Source organism: Olea europaea, chromosome 2, assembly GCF_002742605.1.
Source record: "Olea europaea var. sylvestris chromosome 2, O_europaea_v1, whole genome shotgun sequence".
NCBI classification, from domain to species: Eukaryota; Viridiplantae; Streptophyta; class Magnoliopsida; order Lamiales; family Oleaceae; genus Olea; species Olea europaea.
The window spans coordinates 6065377-6085638 of record NC_036238.1 but is presented as its reverse complement, the minus strand read 5'-3'; the positions used below and the strand labels follow the sequence as shown (position 1 = coordinate 6085638).

The following is a 20262-nucleotide window of genomic DNA, read 5'->3' as shown; positions in this document are numbered from 1 at the left end:
CGACCCTCAATAAAGATAAAAGATTATAATTTTTTTTTGATGACCATGGGTGTTAAGGTCAGTTTACGCGCGCCTCGACTTATCCCACAGGATCCTGAAATTTACAGTCGGGTACTCACATCAGTGGACCTGAAAAGATAAAAGATTATAATTAGGTGGTCAATTTTCCACATCTTCTCTTTGGAGATCAACTGTTGTTAAAGTAATAACAAGTTTAACTTATTTTAAGGTTTCCATTTTCCTTGGGAGAATGATTAATGTCAAAGCACAGTAACATGTTTGGTAAAGCTTAAAAGATTTTTTTATTTCTCCAAAAGAAAGATGAGAAAGTAACTTTCAAGTTATTTTTAAGTACTCATAGTTGGAGTATTACTCGTTGCTTTGACGTATATAAATGATGATTTGAACTTCTTTAATTTTTTCCTTCCTTGGTTTTTATGTCAATTATAATTGTTGATTTGAATTTTCTTTTTCTTTTCTATTCTTGATTTTCATGTTTATTGACAAAAAAACATGGTAATTTCGAGTATTTTCGTGTTCGATGTGCAGAACATGGTGATCGCAGGCATAGACACATCAGTGGTGACCATAGAATGGGCAATGTCCCTTTTGCTTAACCACCCTAATGTGTTACAAAAGGCAAGAGATGAGTTGAACACGCATATGAGTCTCAATGGGTTGATTTCGGAACAGGACTTGTCCAATTTACCTTACCTTAAAAACATCATTTTGGAGACCTTTCGCATGTTCCCAGCTGGACCATTGCTGCTGCCTCATGAGTCATCCTCGGACTGCAAAGTACAATGATATGACGTTCCACATGGGACAATTTTACTTGTCAATTCGTGGGCAATCCATCGAGATCCTAAGGTTTGGGATGACCCAACGAGTTTCAGACCCGAGAGATTTGAAGGCAAGGAAGTGGAGACACACAAGTTGATGCCATTCGGGATGGGGAGACGGGCTTGTCCAGGTTCAGGCTTGGGACAAAGGATGGTGGGGTTGGCTTTAGGTTCATTGATTCAATGCTTTGACTGGAAGAAAATAAGTGGAGAAAAAGTTGATCTAAGTGAAGGGATAGGTCTAACAATGCCTAAAAAGCAGCCATTAGAGGTAATGTGCAAACCTAGAGCAATTGTGCCCAAGGTTTTTCAAGAATCAGACCAAAACATTTGATTGCATCACATAATCTTATATATTAACTTTATCTTTATGTCTGTAGGTATATGTTTTGACAATGAACGTATGAATATATTAAGGGCTATCCTGTGCACTTAATTTACTCACCCATTTCCTATTTTCTCTTTTCTTTTTAATGAAAGCAACATTGCGTTAAACAAGAAGAGTTCATCAACCCTCATGACACAAATGAATGATGATCAAGGGGTTCATTTCGTGACATGATGATATGTCCTAGGCTGGAATAAGATCTCATAGACAACAAAAAACATAATTTATCACGTTGGATAATGTAGGTGCCGACACATATGGTTAGAGTGTTGACACATATGCACGAATTTCAACTTTTAATGAGTGAAAAACTAGTGTCTATACCTACCGCACAAATTTCAAGTTTTCATGCACTGGGAAACAAGTGTCGTCGCCTATATCATTTTCAATTACAAGTTAATATCAAGTACTATTTTATGTTGTCAAGTAAGCACATAAACATGTAAAGCACTCGCAGTTTTGATGCATCGATCGATAACAATATATGCATGTTGTGTCTATAGAATCTTGTGCATGGGCTCTAATATCTCCACTTGTACTATGCTTGGAACATTCATGATTTATATTGTAAATTATTACATCACTAATCCACATGTCAACGAAAGATAGACAATGAACTATTAAAAATAGGTTTAATTAATTTTTTTTTCAAGTAGCTGTCGACACTCAGACTTTACGCGTCAACAACAAACTCTAAAAAGACAATAATTTTAAAACAAGTTGGGCCACATGTCCGACACTTAGGGCTTAGGTGTCGAAACCTAGAAATTAGAAATTAATACGTCGTTGCCAAAAATCAAAATCGATAACCAGATTGAAAAATATATTAATCTTAGAGCTTGTTTGGTAAAGCTTTTAAGTCAATTAAAATTATTTTTTTGACCGTTATTTCACTATTCCGTCATTTTTGAATTCTTCCATCACAGGTATGACCCACTTATATCTGACGTTCAAAAAATCAATTATCAAAATCCCTACTAAACAAGCACTAAAGTTGATCACTCAAACTGTTCATTCTAATTTTCATAACATCGTCAAAAGTTGATCACTCAAACTGTTCATTTTAATTTTCGTAACATTGTCACATACTCATCCAACTTTTGACATATGCACTCCATTCAAAAAACAATCCTAAAACGCCATTATGAAGTTCTCATTGATATTCATCATCTCCATCTCCATCTCCATCTCCATCTCCATCTCCTCGAATTAAATGGTCATGAGAGAACAATGGGATATAAAAGATATAAATAGTTCTTTAACTTGTCTTATACCATGTATAAATATATATTATGTCCATTAAAGAAATAATTATGGGATATAAAAGATATAAATATTTTCAAATTATGACGAATTTTTGGGGCTTTATAATTTTTAATGAAATCATCTCACCTATTCTAACACAATCAAAAACTTTCGAATAACACAATATGAATGGAGTAGTTTTACTTATTGCAAAACTCAAAACTATCGAACAATGAGTAAATCTACATGGATTCATGTATAGCCCATGTTTGGTTTTGATTAAAATCAGACTTTCATCTAAATTTAAGTCCAAAAATTTCTATTGAAATCTACTAAAAAAAATCTAATTTTAATTTTCACCAAACATTCTCAAAATAAGATCTTAAACAACGCACTTACGATAAGTAAATATACATTTTAAGCAAACATCCTTGCTTATCAAAGATCGACCTATTTGACATCACATATTTCCGTATGTTGGCTATAAGTATCAAAGCAAAATTTATCTCCCTTAAATTTATGTAATTATGTCTCAATCTTCTTTATTTTATGAATAATCCCATTAATGCTGTCACCTAAATTGATGTTAAACATTATTGGTGTTAAATAACATTAGTCTTATTTATTGACACATTGGTCTTAACTTGTTTCTCGATTCATTTGAAGGTAATTTAGGCAGAAATCATTCACTCGCAATTACGAAATACGAATGCTATGAATGTGAAATACTCCGTAAAGATTAGTTACCAAAATGTAACAAGAGCAGTACGATGAGGGCCTCCACCGCTATTTTCTCTTTTTCAATCTTTAATATCACACTCCAGCACTCACACCAGTTGCGAATCCATCGCGCACTCCGCCTTCTATCAGTGTAAGAATCCGTCGCCGCGGCCGCCGCTTCTTTGTTATCCAAATACGAAGAAAAATTAATAAAATCTCGCCAACACTTTGTAGAAGTGAAAGAAAATTTCTAAAAGAAAATGGGTAAGAGCTTGAGCGAAGAATCAGCGAGTGATCGCGAGAACTCCCCTGGCGAGGTGCCGGAGTCCAATTCCAAAAATAGCTTCTCCGAAGGCGAGAAGGTCCTAGCTTTTCACGGTCCACGCATCTACGAAGCAAAGGCATGCCCTAGTTTTATTATATATAAATTTAGTTGAAATGTTTTCTTCTTGAAGTTTTTATTTTGGATTAATTAGAGCATTTATGAGCCTCTTATGCATAATAGAGGGTACCTCTCTATTTTGATTCTTTATTTGGTTTTTTTTCCAATCAATATTTAATAATTTCACCACATATTTTATTTAAATATAATTTTTTTTATATATTAATGATCAATCAATTTAAATGTAATTTGAAAAATTTAAATTGTAGAGTGTTTAAATTTGTAATATATTAAATGTAATCATCGAACATTAAGAATAGAGTCAAACACAGTCTCTACGTTAAAAAGTTAAATTAGAGAGTCTCTTCGCTTTGACTCTCTAGTATTTTATATTTAAAGAGTCTGTTTTGCTCTTACACCGTATTGTTTCTTTTATAATTTCATTATTATTGTATATTTTCGGAGCTATGAATCACTTTTTGAGCGGATAGAAAACTCTGGCTTGTGGAGGTAATAGGAGAACAATTATTCTGTGTTTGTGCAGATGTGCATGTAGAATGTTATAAAGCCCTATTTGAGCTCTATTTTTAAAAAATTATTTTCAACCACACATTATTTCAGTAAAATAATTTTAAAAGGAACTCAAAAAATCACTTTTTACAAAATCCATTCTGAAGAAATGGGGCTCAATTAGGGCCAAAATAGCCTGGATATTTGAAGTTTTTATTATGCATGTGCACCTGCAATACACAGTCATGGAATTTACTGTAAAAAACCTATATTAAAACCCTATTATATAGAGGATTGAATGCTGAAATTGAGTGCGTATAGAAGTAAGTATGCCTACTTATGTAGCCACAATATTGCTTCTCATTTTGCATATGCTAATATGATATCACATGTAAAAGTTGGGCAGCAGTTCCTCATTAATCTACCTTCGCTTCGATATAAGAAGCAACAAACTACCTGTCTGTGCCCAAGTTATGGGATACAAGACAGCTCGTTCCACTTGGGAGCCTGAGTTACAATTAGGGCTGGGATAAGTTAGCCAAAAAGTAGAAATTCTATAAAAAAAGACAACTCTGCATTTCCAATTTTGACATTTCTTTTTATCCACTCAAAATTGGTCCGGTCATAGATTAATGAGCATCGTTGCTCGTAGGAACTGAATGATTGGTTGACGTTTCTATGTCTCTCAGGGTTTGATATAATGTAGAACACTTTTAATCAATTGTATTATCTGTTTCTGGGATAATGTATTCAGCTTCTTGTTTGTTTGAGTATTTATATCCCTGCTATTTTCTTATCCTTTTATTTGGTTTATTTTCTTCATGACCTATCCTTTCTTTCTTTTTTTTCTTTTTTTTTTCCTGATTCACTTTTTCTGTGAAGATTCAAAGAGCAGAGTTTCGGAAGAATGTGTACAGATACTTTGTTCACTACCTTGTAAGTCTGATTATCAGCTTTCCTTTCTTCATTTCCTCTGTCTCAATTGTTTTTATCTCTTTGTTCATTAGCATTTCATTTCTATGTTAATTTATTTTTTCCTAGACCAGGATAAGTTCACTCAAGATTATCCTTTGTCAGTCTAATTTATTAATTGATTTACCTTTGTTCTATCTGTCCTTGCATGTATTAATTACTATTTTGTTTTGCAGGGTTGGAATAAAAAGTGAGTGTACTGCCCCAGAATTTCAAATGATTTTTTTTTTCCTGTCCACTAATGAGACAGAGAATCTCTGCAGTACAATAAGTGATTATTGTAGCCAGAGGTAGAGATTTTTTTATATATATTTCTAGTAGATTTTACAAACCCGACCCTACCTACATTCTTGATTTGGGCTGTTGAAAATTTAAACTGGATTCTCACTTGTTCTCTTAGTTGTCGGCTGACCTACTAGATGTGTACCAGAAATCTGAATAGAAGCATAATGGACATCTGTTGATAGGTTCTTCTGTGCCTAGGGTTTGTATTGTTGTTATTAATCCCTGATGCAGTGAATAGGTAGGTTTTGGACTTGCTTCCTAGTACAAATGATAATTATGATTTTGGAAAAAATTAGCTTCTTATCCTCATTTTGTGTAATGAACGTGATCTTAAATATATGTAGTGGGAAATTCTATCTCTGAAACATTTTCTCAGAGTTCAATTATGGCTTTTTTGTTGTACTTATCTTTATTTGCGGCGACCATGGTTTCTTTGCTATTTGAAAATTTAATAGCCAAGCATGTAATTTTTCCTTTGTTGTCCAATAATATATCTCTTCTGCCCGACTCTGGCAGAAAAGTTAAATCAAGTGTCTAGTCTTCGGATGCTGCAATGATAGAAGTCATTAGGGCAGATCTATTGTCACTCCAAAACCAGCTAATTTCCAAGCAGTTTAATGTTAAGTGAACCATACAGAATTGCTCACATACTTTTAACTGTCCTGCCAATAGTTGGGATGAATGGGTAGGCATGGATCGGTTGATGAAGCATACCAAAGAGAATGTTTTGAAGAAGCAGGCCCTTAATAAGAAATTTGGCATAGACAAGAATACAAAACCAGGGCGATCATCTCAAGTGAAATCAAAAAGTCCAGCTGGTATGTCTGTCTTTCTTCAGTTCGATAATAGTAAATTTATGGGTTTGGACGTTTGATGTCTATTTATTTAAAAGTTTTTCTGTGTGTGTGTGGCCACATATTGATAGTATTCATGATTAGCTTATGAGAGGTATGCTGGAGAGAACTAGAGTGGAATGGCCTTCCACTACTCGTTGACCATTTCTTATTTGACATGCCAAAACAAAGTAGGTAACCTCTGTAGGAAAAACCTAGAGTTTCACATGCTTTTGAGTTCACTAATCTCCTTCTCAACTTTCCAAGAAACGATTCTAGCATCCCCTCTACCCATTTTTAACTCCCAACTTGACCCTTTTCCCCACTCCCAATTACTGCACTTCATTCCATTTCCACCCACCCCCTTCCTAAGTCACTGCCATCAGCATGCATGCCTCCACCCTCAACCTGTCATATATTTCCTGCCATTTCCATTCTCTTTTCACTCTTTGTCTGTCTCTCTTCTCTCTCTTTGTTTGAAAAATTTTTAGATATCAGTTCATCTCATTCTATGTAGAATAGTATTTCAACTTGGTCATTCTTTCCTTCCAGGTACTCCAGTGTGCCAACAATCAACAAGCTATTTATTCCTAATAAACTTGGAATCATGTACATAAATGCTCTTGCATCACTAGCAGACCATGTTAACGTCTTGTTTTCTCAAATTATTCTATTGTATTGCACTGGTCCATAAATGGAACTTCTTTATATTTACTCAAGACACGTCCCAACCATCTAAGTTAAGTTGTTCCGCTATTTCATCCTTAATTTGTGCCACCTTCATTTATGAAATTTCCTGTAATAGTCCATCTATTACTATTATAAAATATAGTGCAGTAACTGTTGTGTGAAACTGTCCTTTTAAGCTGTTATCTCCTGATTGCATAGAATCCTTATAGCACTTTTCCATTTTATCTCCATGCTCTAACCCTGTGCATTACATTGCCTTCAAAATTATTCTTATTGATATTTGAACCTAAATGCCTAAAACAATAGCTTTTGAGATTAAATGATCATTTATTGCGACTTCCATATCGTCCTTATTCCTAATGTGATTAAACGCTATTTAACCTAAAATGCTCATATTGTCATGGGGAAACCCTAACTAAAGAATATTCCATTAGTGGAGCTTCGATTGTAGAGTTTATAATTGGGAAGTACCAAAAAGAATATAGACTAAATGACAACATGCCCTTGCATTTTTATACTATTTCTGTTGAAGACATAGTATTGAAAACTAGTTTCCAATCTTTTTCTGAAGAAGAGGCAATATATATATATATATAAACACACACACATATATATACATATATACACATATATGTACATATATATGTGGGAAGTTGATTGATGCCTGGCATCTGTTCTATCATCTCAGTTGCTGTCTCTCTTTTGGATTTTACAGATGCCAAAGTGGCGAAAGAGGAGATGAAGAATAGTGGTACGTTGCTCTTCCGTTTTTTTATATTTTACTTTCCTTTTAACTTGGTAAGTATCTCCTGATTATGTAGAATTCTTGGTCTACTGCTTCATTTTATCCAAGCTGCTCTAATCATATGCATTACATTGGAAAACTTCTCTAATAATTGAGATTACATGATCATTAATTTTGACTTCCATTTAACCTAAAAAGTTCAAAGAAAAGAATATTGCATTCACTGGAACTTCATTTGTAGGATTTATAATTGGGAAGTACCAGAGAAGAATTTACATAAGGACAAGCTGCACTTGCATTTTTACACTATTTCCGTTAGAGACATGGTTTTGAAAATTAGCTTTCAATATTTTCCTGATGAATGGGCAATCAGATATATGTGCGGGAAGTTGATTAGGAGTTGGCATGAGTCCTATCATCTGAGTTTCTGTTTCTCTTTTGCATTTTACAGATGCCACAGTGCCTAAAGAGGAGATGAAGAACAATGGTACACTGTTCTTGCTCTTTTTATTGTTTACTTTGTATTGTATTCTCACTGCGTACCATATACATTAAAAAATGAAAAAATAAAAAAGACTGTCATAAGGAGCACGGACATGGACATGACATGCGTTTTTCGGAAAAGTGCTGACAGCACATGTTCCATCATGTTGATTGGATATAATTAAATTTTATAGGTTAAAGCAAATAAAATACTGTATACTTGTTGCACTAAAATGACATAACAAATATAGGGGTTAAATGGTAATTTATTGGTAAATAGGTGAATGCTTTTGAAAAGGCCAGTTGTTTTACAAGTTAAAATTGCCCATTGCTTTTTTCATTTTTAAGAAGTCTGATTGGCAAGTTTAAATTGGTCTGGTGTTTGAAAAATCCAATGGGTTGAAACCTGGTGTTGGTCTATAAAACAAAAATAGGTAGCTGCCAAGTTACAAAAATTATTGCTAGGGTTTCAGGTTCTCTTTTGTGGAACCAATGACAAAACGTATCACCAGCCATTGAAATCCAATGCCGGTTATGACATCCAATGCCAGTAGTGACAGCCAACGCCGGTCGAGACATTGCTGCCTTTGGATTTTGCAATGCATTTTTATTTTTGCTTGCAAAACTTCATCTAGGTTAGTTCCCCCACCCCCTGGTCTTCTATTTACTCTGGTGTTCTGGTGATTTATCCGCATCTTGTCAGGCCCTGTTTCAGACCGTAACAATGATAAAGTAAAAATGAAAACTGGTTTATCAGATGTGTCTGAAATGTGTTGGACACCGACTTGCTGGCACCAGAAGCGTGTTTGTGCTTCCTTTTTTGTTCGCTAAAATTGATTTGTTACAGTGTTGGTAATAACTGAATGCGTTAGTTTGTTCTGTAAATGAAAATCTGTTGGCTGTTATCCACTTTAAGTTTGTGGTAGATATCTGCTACCAAGAAACTTAGAATTTCGGGTGATGTTATTGCAGTTGCAAAAGGGAAGAAGCGCAAAGATGATTCGGGCATAGAGGTTTATTCTCAGTTATAATTTATTTCTATAGTTCGAATTTTGTTTATGTTTTTGCAGAAATTAACATTTCTCAGTTGCTTTGACATCATTATCTGTACATTCAATAATAAATTAACATTTCTCAGTTGCGGATTCTAATGATCTTTATATGGTTATGCAACTTAGCGCAGCAGCTGTTGCTGCTTCAGACATTTGATTTTTCAGCCCATCTATCTAAAGTTTACTTTTTTTCAGCATATGTCATTCGCAAAATTTGAGTTCTTCCATTAGTTTCACTTGCAGTATGACTGGCTTTTCAAATTTTTAAGGTTGTTGATTAATCTGTTTTTGATATGGATATTGATGATCCTACCGTCTGTCATATATTGTAGGGTAATCCAGTGGAAGACAAAATGATTAATATTCAAATTCCATCAACTCTAAGACAGCGGTTAGTTGATGATTGGGAGTTTATCATTCAACAGAATAAGGTACTTTTATAATGCTGGCTACTAGATCCCTTCCCCCTCCCATTTCTCGTGCCCAGTCCTTCAATTCAAAACCCCCATTAATTTCCTGCCGGTTCTGCAATACAGCAGAATGTTTTGCATAGGACTCCTAATAGAAAAGGAATTAAATGAGTGCAAGTTCTATAGCCCAGCAATCAGAAAATTCTAATGAAAAGCACCCCATGGAGACAAAATGCAAATTGGGAAGTACCCTTTTGATTTGCCATTTTGGTTGATGAAATAATAAAATATTATTCTTTTTTGTTCCAAATAGATGTTGGCTTAATTTTATACTATCACTCAAATAAAAAAAAGTTCAAAGGTGAAAGTGAAGTATTTTTTTAATTAAACTGAAATATGTAGTTTGCTATATAAGATGCTGTTTTTTTCTAAATGGAACTGGCTACATGAATCCTTTGTGGTTATTCACAATTCCAGGTCCTTATATTGTTGAAGCTCGAATTGATTCAGTGTTTTCTTTCTTCTCCTTGAAGACAAGACATGGTAGAAATAGTAGAATACTGCTTCACATGGGATGTTAAAGACTTTTCACTTTAAATTTATCATCACATAGAAAATGGTTAACGTTATTCATCTTTCTCCTACAAGATGGAGTTGGCGATGGCACTTTTAAATTGGTAATTGACATTGAGTTGTTGGGGTAGTTTAAGATGTAATTTTTGAATTAATATGGACTAGTTCAACTGAGTTTCTTTATATAAAAATTTCACAAGAGTTCTCCTGTTTGGTCTTGAGGGAAAAAAAAAGAAAAAAAAAAAAAGGATAATGAATTTGTCTTCTTGACCTTAGAACATGAAGTGTAACACCACTATCTTGGGTAGTAAGCTGCACTTGATAGAATTTCATGCCAGATTTGTCTCTTTGTCATCCCTTTTCACTGTGAATGGGTTGTGTTTGGATGGATTGTCCGAGGAAAAACAATTGGCAATCTGTTGTTTATGCATGACGACTTGTGAAATTAGAATTTATTCTTTACTGTTTGTAAAATAGGTCATCTTTGTCCTCTTGCAGCTTGTAAAACTTCCCCGATCTCCTACTATTGATGGTATATTGACTAAATACCTGGAATACCGAACCGAAAAGGATGGCATGTAAGTTCTTTGCAACGATCGCAAATTACATCAACTTATTCTCACTGATTTTATTAACTCTTCTCACTTCTTTAAATTTGTACGAACTTGATGAATTTGTGAAATTTCATATATTTCATTGATGAATTCAAGTTATAGCAGCAGATATATACAAAATAACATCTATGAGGTTTGATTGGTTTGCCGAATTAGACAGTATAAAAAATCTAAGGATGACATTAGAATAGATATACTATATAGATAGTATTAGGATGCATTGAGGTGGACAGCATTTAGGAAATGAGGATAGTTTCATTCCCGCCCTGTTGTCATCCCTACAAATTTGTAGTAGTGATGCAAATCATCCATTTTCTCATGTTACTAATCTGAATCGTTTTGTCTATCATTAGCAAAACATGATCATTGTATTTAGTGGAGTCAATATGATTTCTGGAATCATGGGCGCAACGTATTGAATTTAAGTGGTTTTTATTTTATTTTATTTTTTCACAAAATACAGGATGAATGATGCAGTTGCAGAAATTTTAAAAGGTTTAAGATATTATTTTGACAAAGCGCTGTCATGTATTCTTTTGTACAAAACTGAACGCCAACAGTACAATGAAGCAATTTCAGATAGAGTCTCTCCATCAAGTATATATGGCGCTGAACATTTACTGCGTCTCTTTGGTATGTTTATCCTGCATTATATTTTGGCATCCTTTGCTCTTCATGGAGTTTTGTGATTCTAAGAAGCATTATCCTTGTAATATTCTCCAATGGCATGTTTAGTAAGGTGGATAAGACAACATTATACATTATTAAGGAAGAAAAGGTGGCTGAAACCTTGTCTATTAGATTGTCTAGTACAATCTGATACTCCATACGCATTAAAATATGAAATTTTTATGTTCATTTATGAGGTTGAAGCATTTGTTTCTGTGCTGGGAAATTGAGCTTCTCGTTTATATTTTTACCTTTTTGGGAAGAAATTTTAATGATTCCGAATATTAGAAAATGCGTGATTATATAACTTCCAACTTTTGCAGTAAAGTTGCCGGAACTGTTGGAGTATGTGAATATTGAGGAGGAGACTTTGATTCGGCTGCAGCAAAATTTGCTTGACTTTCTCAAGTATAGGCTCAATTTATTTTCCTTTATTCAATCCTTGTGCGCATATTAGCTGTCATTTTGCCATAATAATCTGATGAAGTTGGGTCCCTAGATGCATAATTTTTCAATCATGATGTTTATAGAATATATCTGGGATCAGGTGGTGGCTTGTTTTCATTTCATCCTTTCTTTCGCATATTGGTTTCTATTTCCTTTCTTCTTCTTCTTCTTCTATGACCTGCCAATGATCTTTTCTTCGTTTCTCCAAGTCGAGATTTTTCAATCTCATTTTAGATCTCATGACCTTTGATTTAGCATTGCTTGACTTATTTGGGGGGTGTATTTGATGCAGGTTTCTGCAAGATAATGAAGGGACTTTCTTCCTTGCTGCATATGATGACCATATAGTTACTGAAGAAAGTGGCTAGGTGAAGAATAACACCAAATGTAATTATACATCTTTTCCTTCCATTGCGCAATTTTCATTTGTTCTAGATAGAAAAAGGAGAGAATTTGATGTACATAACTTGGATTAAACAATATTTTACATTTGTCAAGAAGACGAAACCGAGCCTCCATGTGGTTATAGCTACATAATCGAACTCTAATTCGGTTATAATATTATTATTTTTATAAATCGTTAAATTAATTTATGTAGCAGTTCACATTTTATAATATTCTCGAAAATATAGAAAGAACTAGTGCATGCTAGAATTGGTTGGTTTCTACCCGGTTTCTTCTATTGTTCTATATGGAACTTTTTGGTTCCTTGTGTAGAATTTTCATTGGCGTCCATTGCTGCAAGATCTGGATTTGGGTCATGTCCACCATGTTTGTTATGCCCTTGATGACTTGTTGAGTGACAAATCACCACGGTAGGTGATAGTATTGAAGTGCTTTCGTCAAATGATTCATGTGGGCCGAGCTATTACTATCCCAAGTAATGGTTCGATTTGACTTCTGACCATGTCATCTCATCTTGATTCGATTACAAATGATTCATGTGGGCTAAGCTATTGCTATCTCAAGTGAAGGTTTGAACTATTTTGAGTGAGAGTTCAATTTAACTTTTGACCATGTCATCTTATGTTGATTCGATTATACATGAATGTAGCTAGTCATAAATCGTATCTCTAAATACGCAGAATGTACCACATTGTCCCATGTGACTAACCCGAATTGGAAATGGATGACTTTGACATATGTTCGCTTTTGTTGTTATATTGTATTTGAATTACTGTTGTTCCTTCATAAATAATATCTTTATGACTAAATCAATATTGTTTTATTATGAATTTTAAGTATAGACTATCACTTCTTTATCTCTTAATCAAATTAAGTTTAAAAAAAATATAATTTCATTTATCCAAAATTAAAATAAAATAAAACTTGGAAGTGCCAACGGCAATTCATTCCATGTGTTCAATTGCTAAAACCGAAAACCTTATAAAATGCTAATAGCAACATCACAACACCGTTCGGCTCCTTTACGATTTCCACAGCAATTTTACAAATTGACTCCCAACTTGTTTTCATTTGTTCTAGATAGAAAAAGGAGAGAATTTGATGTACATAACTTGGATTAAACAATATTTTACATTTGTCAAGAAGACAAGAAACCGAGCCTCCATGTGGTTATAGCTACATAAATCATAATCGAACTCTAATTCGGTTATAATATTATTATTTTTATAAATCGTTAAATTAATTTATGTAGCAGTTCACATTTTATAATATTCTCGAATATATAGAAAGAACTAGTGCATGCCAGAATTGGTTGGTTTTTACCCGGTTTCTTCTATTGTTCTATATGGAACTTTTTGGTTCCTTGTGTAGAATTTTCATTGGCGTCCATTGCTGCAAGATCTGGATTTGGGTCATGTCGACCATGTTTGTTATGCCCTTTATGACTTGTTGAGTGAGAAATGTTATCTCAACTAATTCAATACGTTCTTCGAATCGTCTTGACTTATTCGGAATTGTTAACTAGGCAAGCACCACAAAAGTATAAGTATGCTCTTTGTTCCTTCTCCATATGCATGTTTCTTCTAAGGGAGTGGAATCTCGAAGCTAACTATTCATTGATGGTTGACAAATCACCACGGCTAGGTGATAGTATTCAAGTGCTTTAGTCAAATGATTCATGTGGGCTGAGCTGTTGCTATCCCAAGTGATGGTTTGATTTGACTTTTGACCATGGCACTCATCTTGATTCGATTACAAATGATTCATGTAGGTTGAGCTATTGCTATCCCAAGTGATGGTTCGAACTATCTTGAGTGAAGGTTCAATTTAATTTTTGATCGACAATGTCGTCTTATCTTGATTCGATTATACTTGAATGTAGCTAGTCATAAATCGTATCTCTAAATAAGAAGCTAAACATACCAGCTTGTACCATGTGACTAACCCAATTGGAAATGGATGACTTTGACATACGATCACTTTTGTTGTTATATTGTATTTGAAATATTGTTGCTCTTTGATAAATAATATCTTTATGATATAAATCAATATTGTTTTATTATGAATTTTAAGTTTAGACTCTCACTTCTTTGCTCCTGTTTGAGCCTCATTTTTATCTCATTAAAATAAAAAATATGACTGTTATCCATCACATCAAGCCACACTTTTTGAATTTCTATCTCTGGTGTGAAGCAGATAACGACTCTATTTCTCATTCTCATTATAATATGGCTCAAATGGACTTATCTCTTAATCAAATTGGGAGTTTGAAAAAATTATAATTTCATTTATCCAAAATTAAAATAAAATAAAACTTGAAGTCCCTACGCAATTCATTCCATGTGTTCTATTGCTAAAACTGAAAACCTTATAAAATGCTAATAATAACATCACAACACCGTTCGGCTCCTTTACGATTTCCACAGCAATTTTACAAATTGACTCCCAACTTAGTTTCAATTTGCTGCTTCTCATCCGCATCGCCGCCCATGGACGCCCCAAATTCGCCTAAAAAGGTGGTGGTTTGCGGCGGCGGAATCATCGGAGTCTGCACCGCATACTTCTTATCCAAAAAAGGTGCGGCCGTCACACTTATAGAAAAATCATCCATTGCTTGTGCTGCTTCCGGCAAGGCCGGCGGTTTCCTCGCTCTTGATTGGTGCGATAGTGGACCAGTTTCTTCACTCGCACGTGCCAGCTTCAATCTCCACCGTTCATTGGCCGAAGAACTCAACGGGCTAGAAGTATATGGTTATCGACCCGTCACTACACTCAGTTTCTCAATTACAGAATCATCCTCCTCGGCAAGAAAAGCAAGTCCTAGTGTTCCTTCATGGGTAGATGGGCCGGCGAAAGGCCCAAGGACTATTGGAACAACTGAGACGACGGCCCAAGTTCATCCGCAGCTGTTTACGAAGACGCTTCTTTCGAAGGCGGTGGCGGATTACGGAGTGGAGGTGGTGATCGGAAAATTGGAGGCGGTGAAGGTGGTGGAGGAGAAGGCGGAGGCGGTAGTATTGGAGGGTGGGAGAGAGATTGAGGCTGATGCGGTGGTTTTGGCACTTGGGCCTTGGACTAGTAAGTTAAAGCTTTTGGACTCAATTTTTAGAGTCTATGGGCTTAAGGCCCATAGCATTGTTGTGGAGCCCAAAGACCCTGCTGCAATCACGGCCCATGTTCTGTTTTTGAGTTACTATCCGGCCCAAGGAGGGAAACCCATGGACCCTGAGGTGTACCCTCGTCCAACAGGTATAAATCAAGGCCCAATTCATTAATTTTGGAAAAACTTATTAAACAATTTGTTTGGCCTCAAGAAAATGAAAATGGATAACATAGTATTTTTTTTAAAAAATGAATGGTTGAGAAAAAATGAAAAGTTTTCGATTTATGTGTAATATTATTTTATGAAAGATTTTGTGGTTAAAAATAGAAGAGTGAAAAATGAAATATGATGGAATGAAAATTAATGCGGGCAAATGGGGGCTAAGTTCAGCAAGGTATTAGTTTTTTTTTTAGATAGTCATATAAATATATATAATTAGGTCACAATGGATAATATAACTGAATGGTCATATATATACAAATTCATAGGTCACATGTTAATAAATTCTAAAACAAATTAAGTCACAATCTAACTTGTCACAGATTAGTTCCACAATCGGATGTCGTACCAAGTGATAGTTGAACAATTTATAAGTCAGAATCATTCATCAGAATAACAGACACATATCATCTGATTTTCAAAGTTTTTTACAAGCGTGTTAATTTTGAAAGTATTCTAAAACTATTGTTAGGAAATTATGAAATTTTTCCTTAATTCTGATCTTTATTTCAATTTAGTGCTCGTAAATATCAATTTTAACCGTTCAATTGTTCAAATTCAAATATTGCAATCTTATTGTAGTTTATATTGTTTGGAATTGATCTGGTGGTGTAGTAGGTTGAATTTGATCCATTAGATCAACTAGAAGTTGCTTGTGATGTTGATTTTTATCTTCGAATTGATTTTATAAAACAACAATCCACGGATTGAATTGACAGGGGAGGTGTACATATGTGGCATGGCAGCCGAGGCAGAGGTTCCCGATGATCCTGAGCAGGTGGCACCCGTGCCAGAGTCAATTCAGGTGCTTAAGAGAGTGGGTAGCAATGTGTCGAGCCATTTGGTGGAAGGAGAAGCCACAGTGAAAGCTGAGCAAGCCTGCTTCTTACCTTGCACCGATGATAGTGTGCCAGTTATTGGAGAAATTCCTGGAGTCAAGGGATGTTATGTAGCGACTGGACATAGTTGTTGGGGCATTCTCAACGGTCCGGCCACTGGAGCCGCAGTGGCCGAGCTTGTAGTGAATGGTTGTTCTAGTATTGTTGATCTTAGCCCATTTACTCCGGCCAGGTTTGCTCGCCACAGAAAATGATAAGGTAATGAACTAGTGCTTGTGTTTGTTAAGTTAAATCTACCTGTACAAATAGAGGAGACATCAAACTGAGTTTGATAATTCCGATGCATAAATACACTAATGTTGTCACTTTAAATTGAGCACATAGGTTTGTTTTGGGACAATTATGCTAATTGTTATTAACCGAATTTAAATGTGTTTCACTTAGAGCTTCGACTAATCTCATTATCTTTTGCAAAGACCCATGTTTGTGTACTTCCGTGAAACATGTTTGGTTTGTTATGTCAGCTCGACCTTAGCAAGGTTGGAAGAATTCTATCATGTCATTTAGTTATTAAAGTCTCAGCCATTGCTTCCCTTAATCATTTACTAGTCAACCTGTGTAGATATTGCAGAGCTTGGCCTGCAGGGTATTTACTGCGGTGCAAGTCTCTGTTCGGCTGTGTTCTGGCATCCTATTAAGACTTCTTAATGACTCGGGTACATGTTAAGGTGATACACCAATAGCACTTGGGGCTTGGGTTAGCCCTTGTGGCAAAATCTTGGAAGATGTCACTCGAAGCCGTGGATCTTTTGCTACCAAACGTCTGAGCCAATGCATCAGATTAGTAACTGCTGTTCCCCATTGTGAGCCCTTCAAGCCCAAAGTCTTCAACTTCGGGCTCCATATTGAAATCCAATCGGATGTTTATTGGGCTTCAAATTCCCAAGCACATGCTTCTTCTCATGTATAGAACAGAGCTTTAGGTTCCCCAGAAATAAAAATTCAAAATATACTTATGTTAGCATCTGGAAACACCTCAATTCTTCATTGCTAAAGGTAAATCATCCTTTAGATACGGAAATCGTAATCAACATTGTATTCCTCCTCCTAAAAACTAAAAAGGTTACCTTTAAGCTGTAACTCTTAAGATTTAATATGTTACTGAAATTCAAAAAATTCAAATGAGCAATCGGTCTAAAACTTGATCAAACAATCATATTTCAAAATTGATGATCTCAAACAAGTCACGGAGGATAGTACTTTCCCATGCAAATATCCTTCGTAAAATAAACGTCCCGTGTTATGCTTTAGAGGAAGCACACGTTACTATATCAAGTGCAGTGGCATATGCTTACTAAATTTAAGTCCCAACTCATGTTAGTAGAAATCATATGCTCTTTGCTATCTTATGCACATGTAACTGGTCAAGAAGCTTGTTAGTGTATCTTAAAAAGACATTTTTATTTATAAATAGTAACTTATGTATGATGGAGACTATTTTTATATTTGAAGAGTGAAATTCATATGCATTTTAACATTGCTATTTTTTTTTTAAAAGAAATATCTATTGATAACTCCCTATATTTTATTTTCAATACACTTTTTATATGTCAATGGTCCAATCAATTTAAATATAATTTGAATAATTTAAAAAGTAGAGTATGAAAATGCGATCAAATATAGAGTGGATTTTGGAGATATGAACTCACTTTCTATTTTAAAAAGCTAAAATAGAATCTCTTTATTGATTGTCTAAAATAGATAACATCTGTATTTAAATAATCTCTTGAAGATGCTATTACGTTTTGTAGTATAGTTGCTAGCCTTACCCGATAGTAATATATGTAAGCACTTAAGTGTCTAAAAAAGTATGTGATGTAACAGTCACTAGTGTGAATGTTGGTGCCCATAAGTATGGTCTCGTGTCAAATTACTTAAATACTCCAAAAAAATTGAATTTTATTGTGGTCGAATAAGTGAATTTTTTTTTCTATGAGGATAAAAATCCTGAATGATGCTCATACTTTATATCGTGAGCGGATATTGTTTGAAACTTTAAATTTGACTTTATTGGTTCATTAAATTTTAAGTCGGAACTAGTTAGTCGAACAAAAACTTCTGTCCAAAATTGCTAATAGATGATCTATGCAGACAACGAAAACATAATGTGGCATTCCATATGACATCACTTCGACACTTGGTGATATAATCAAACCATTTTTATGATGGAAAATATGTTTTCTCTGTTTCGGTTGACAATACTCCATCGACTAGTGCTAGATGCAGTTTCGCAATTGAATTATCAACCATCTCTTTCACTTGCTATCGTCAGTGATCTCCGCGAGACTTTGTCCAGTTACTGTCAGGTAGTTATCTTTTATCAATTGCTTTTATTCTCATTTTCCACGGTAAGAAATTTGTTCCCATCGAACTTTTCAAACTCATACTTTGTCACCATTTTGTTCAAATAAGAAATGTTGGCTTATAAAGTCACTTTTGTTGGCTAAGAATTTGAAACAGAGGAAAGCCATTATTGCATGCATTAAATGCAAGCCACTATTGCATTTAATGTTAAGGTGAAAAATTTGTCTTTGACCTCACTTCAGTAGAAATATGTACTGAAAATGCAACCTACTTTTGCTATTGTGTTAAAATCATGGTGCTACAATTAAAGAGGAACGTGAAAATTTCACTATAAATAGATGATGTAATTTGAAGAGAAGGCAGTTATCTGTTACACATGGTTGACAGAAAAAATTGTGGGTACATAGATACATAAAATTGTAGCAAGAAATATATTTATTTCTCGAGCGTTCTCATGAACTTTTCCATCCCATATTTTGCTGTCATTTTGTTCTCGGCTGAAATAATACTGTGTATGTAAATAGTGAACTACTCTCCGCAAAACCTCGCTTTGGTATCATTGTTAGGAAAAATATGGGTCAAAGTTGGCTAGCAACTAAAGTGGGATTGGGAAAATCGTAGCCTAAATTGGATGGACAACATAAATATTTATGTCCAATTTTAATTACATTTTTCTTAATTTCAATTTCAATTTAGTTGCCAATTAACCTTGGTCCATATTTTTCCTAACATTACAATATTCCAGTTCTGCTTTGTGGCCTTAAGCAGAGTCTCGAATTCCATTTCTTTTTCTGCTTTAATCATTATGAGTGTCAGAGTTTCCTATTCCTGGTGTTTGACTGTTCGGGATTTTTCATTTTGTTTTGGCCTATCTTCAATATCTTTACTGTCTGAATTCTGCAATGGTAGTTCTGCTGTTTTCATGGTGTTTATTTTCTTCAGATGATAGACAATTGAAAATCAGTGCCAGAATTCCAATCCAGCTACATCTCGAAATAAAATTCCAAGAATTGTACGTGTTCTTAGCCTATATCCGTTCATCTGAGGTCGAGCTGCAATGGCTCTGGTGCAAAAGCATTTGGCAGAGTTGCAACTGAAGATGGATGTGGACTGATTTTTCAGTGGCTTCTCACATTATTTAGCATATGCCAGAATACGATTTTGTATGTTGATATTACTAGCCACCAGTGTGTGTTATGGGACAGGTTTAAGAATGTAAGATTTCTGACTCCAAAATCTGAAGGCGATGATCCATCGATCAGATGGGAAGACAGATCCAAAACCTCCACATTATCAAAATAATCTTAAATTGAGCCCAAAAGCCAATAAGTAATTATTTTTCAAAGAAATTAAGTTACAAAGACTGGTTAAAAATTTCAAGCAACTTTCATGAGTTGGAAAGATTACTGATTCCAAAATCTGAGCTTCCCCAACTTCATACGACCTCCAGGAGATTAAATTGTATGAAATAT

At 34.7% G+C, this 20262-nt stretch overlaps 2 protein-coding genes and 1 pseudogene across 6 annotated transcripts; all 3 read left to right on the top strand.

Annotated features, from left to right (window-relative positions):
• Positions 1–513: 513 nt before the first annotated feature.
• LOC111375695 lies at positions 514–1298 on the top strand (annotated as a pseudogene).
• A 1946-nt stretch (positions 1299–3244) lies between these two features.
• On the top strand, positions 3245–12397 carry LOC111409738 (protein MRG1-like). Of its 3 annotated transcripts, XM_023039750.1 has the most exons (13): positions 3266–3596; positions 4970–5023; positions 5236–5249; positions 5323–5349; positions 6017–6162; positions 7583–7618; positions 8064–8099; positions 9068–9108; positions 9480–9578; positions 10629–10708; positions 11208–11377; positions 11737–11821; positions 12153–12397. In XM_023039750.1, exons 1-13 carry the CDS (start codon positions 3456–3458, stop codon positions 12226–12228), a joined length of 1005 nt encoding a protein of 334 aa, XP_022895518.1. In that variant the 5' UTR covers positions 3266–3455; the 3' UTR covers positions 12229–12397. The 3 variants fall into 3 exon arrangements, with proteins under 3 accessions (XP_022895530.1, XP_022895518.1, XP_022895524.1); XM_023039762.1 differs by lacking the exon at positions 11737–11821 and having other exon boundaries at positions 3245–3596; XM_023039756.1 differs by lacking the exon at positions 5323–5349 and having other exon boundaries at positions 3277–3596.
• Positions 12398–14611: 2214 nt separating this feature from the next.
• LOC111409722 (putative oxidoreductase TDA3) lies at positions 14612–20063 on the top strand. 3 transcript variants are annotated; one of them, XR_002705515.1, is made up of 4 exons: positions 14612–15514; positions 16307–16684; positions 18578–18792; positions 19733–20063. XR_002705515.1 is itself a non-coding variant. In XM_023039736.1 (3 exons), the coding sequence occupies exons 1-2, from the start codon at positions 14641–14643 to the stop codon at positions 16678–16680; spliced, it is 1248 nt and encodes a 415-aa protein (XP_022895504.1). In that variant the 5' UTR covers positions 14612–14640; the 3' UTR covers positions 16681–16684; positions 17049–17927. The 3 variants fall into 3 exon arrangements, 2 of the variants coding, with proteins under 2 accessions (XP_022895504.1, XP_022895492.1); XM_023039736.1 differs by lacking the exons at positions 18578–18792; positions 19733–20063 and adding an exon at positions 17049–17927; XM_023039724.1 differs by lacking the exon at positions 18578–18792 and having other exon boundaries at positions 14613–15514.
• The last annotated feature ends 199 nt before the right edge of the window (positions 20064–20262 follow it).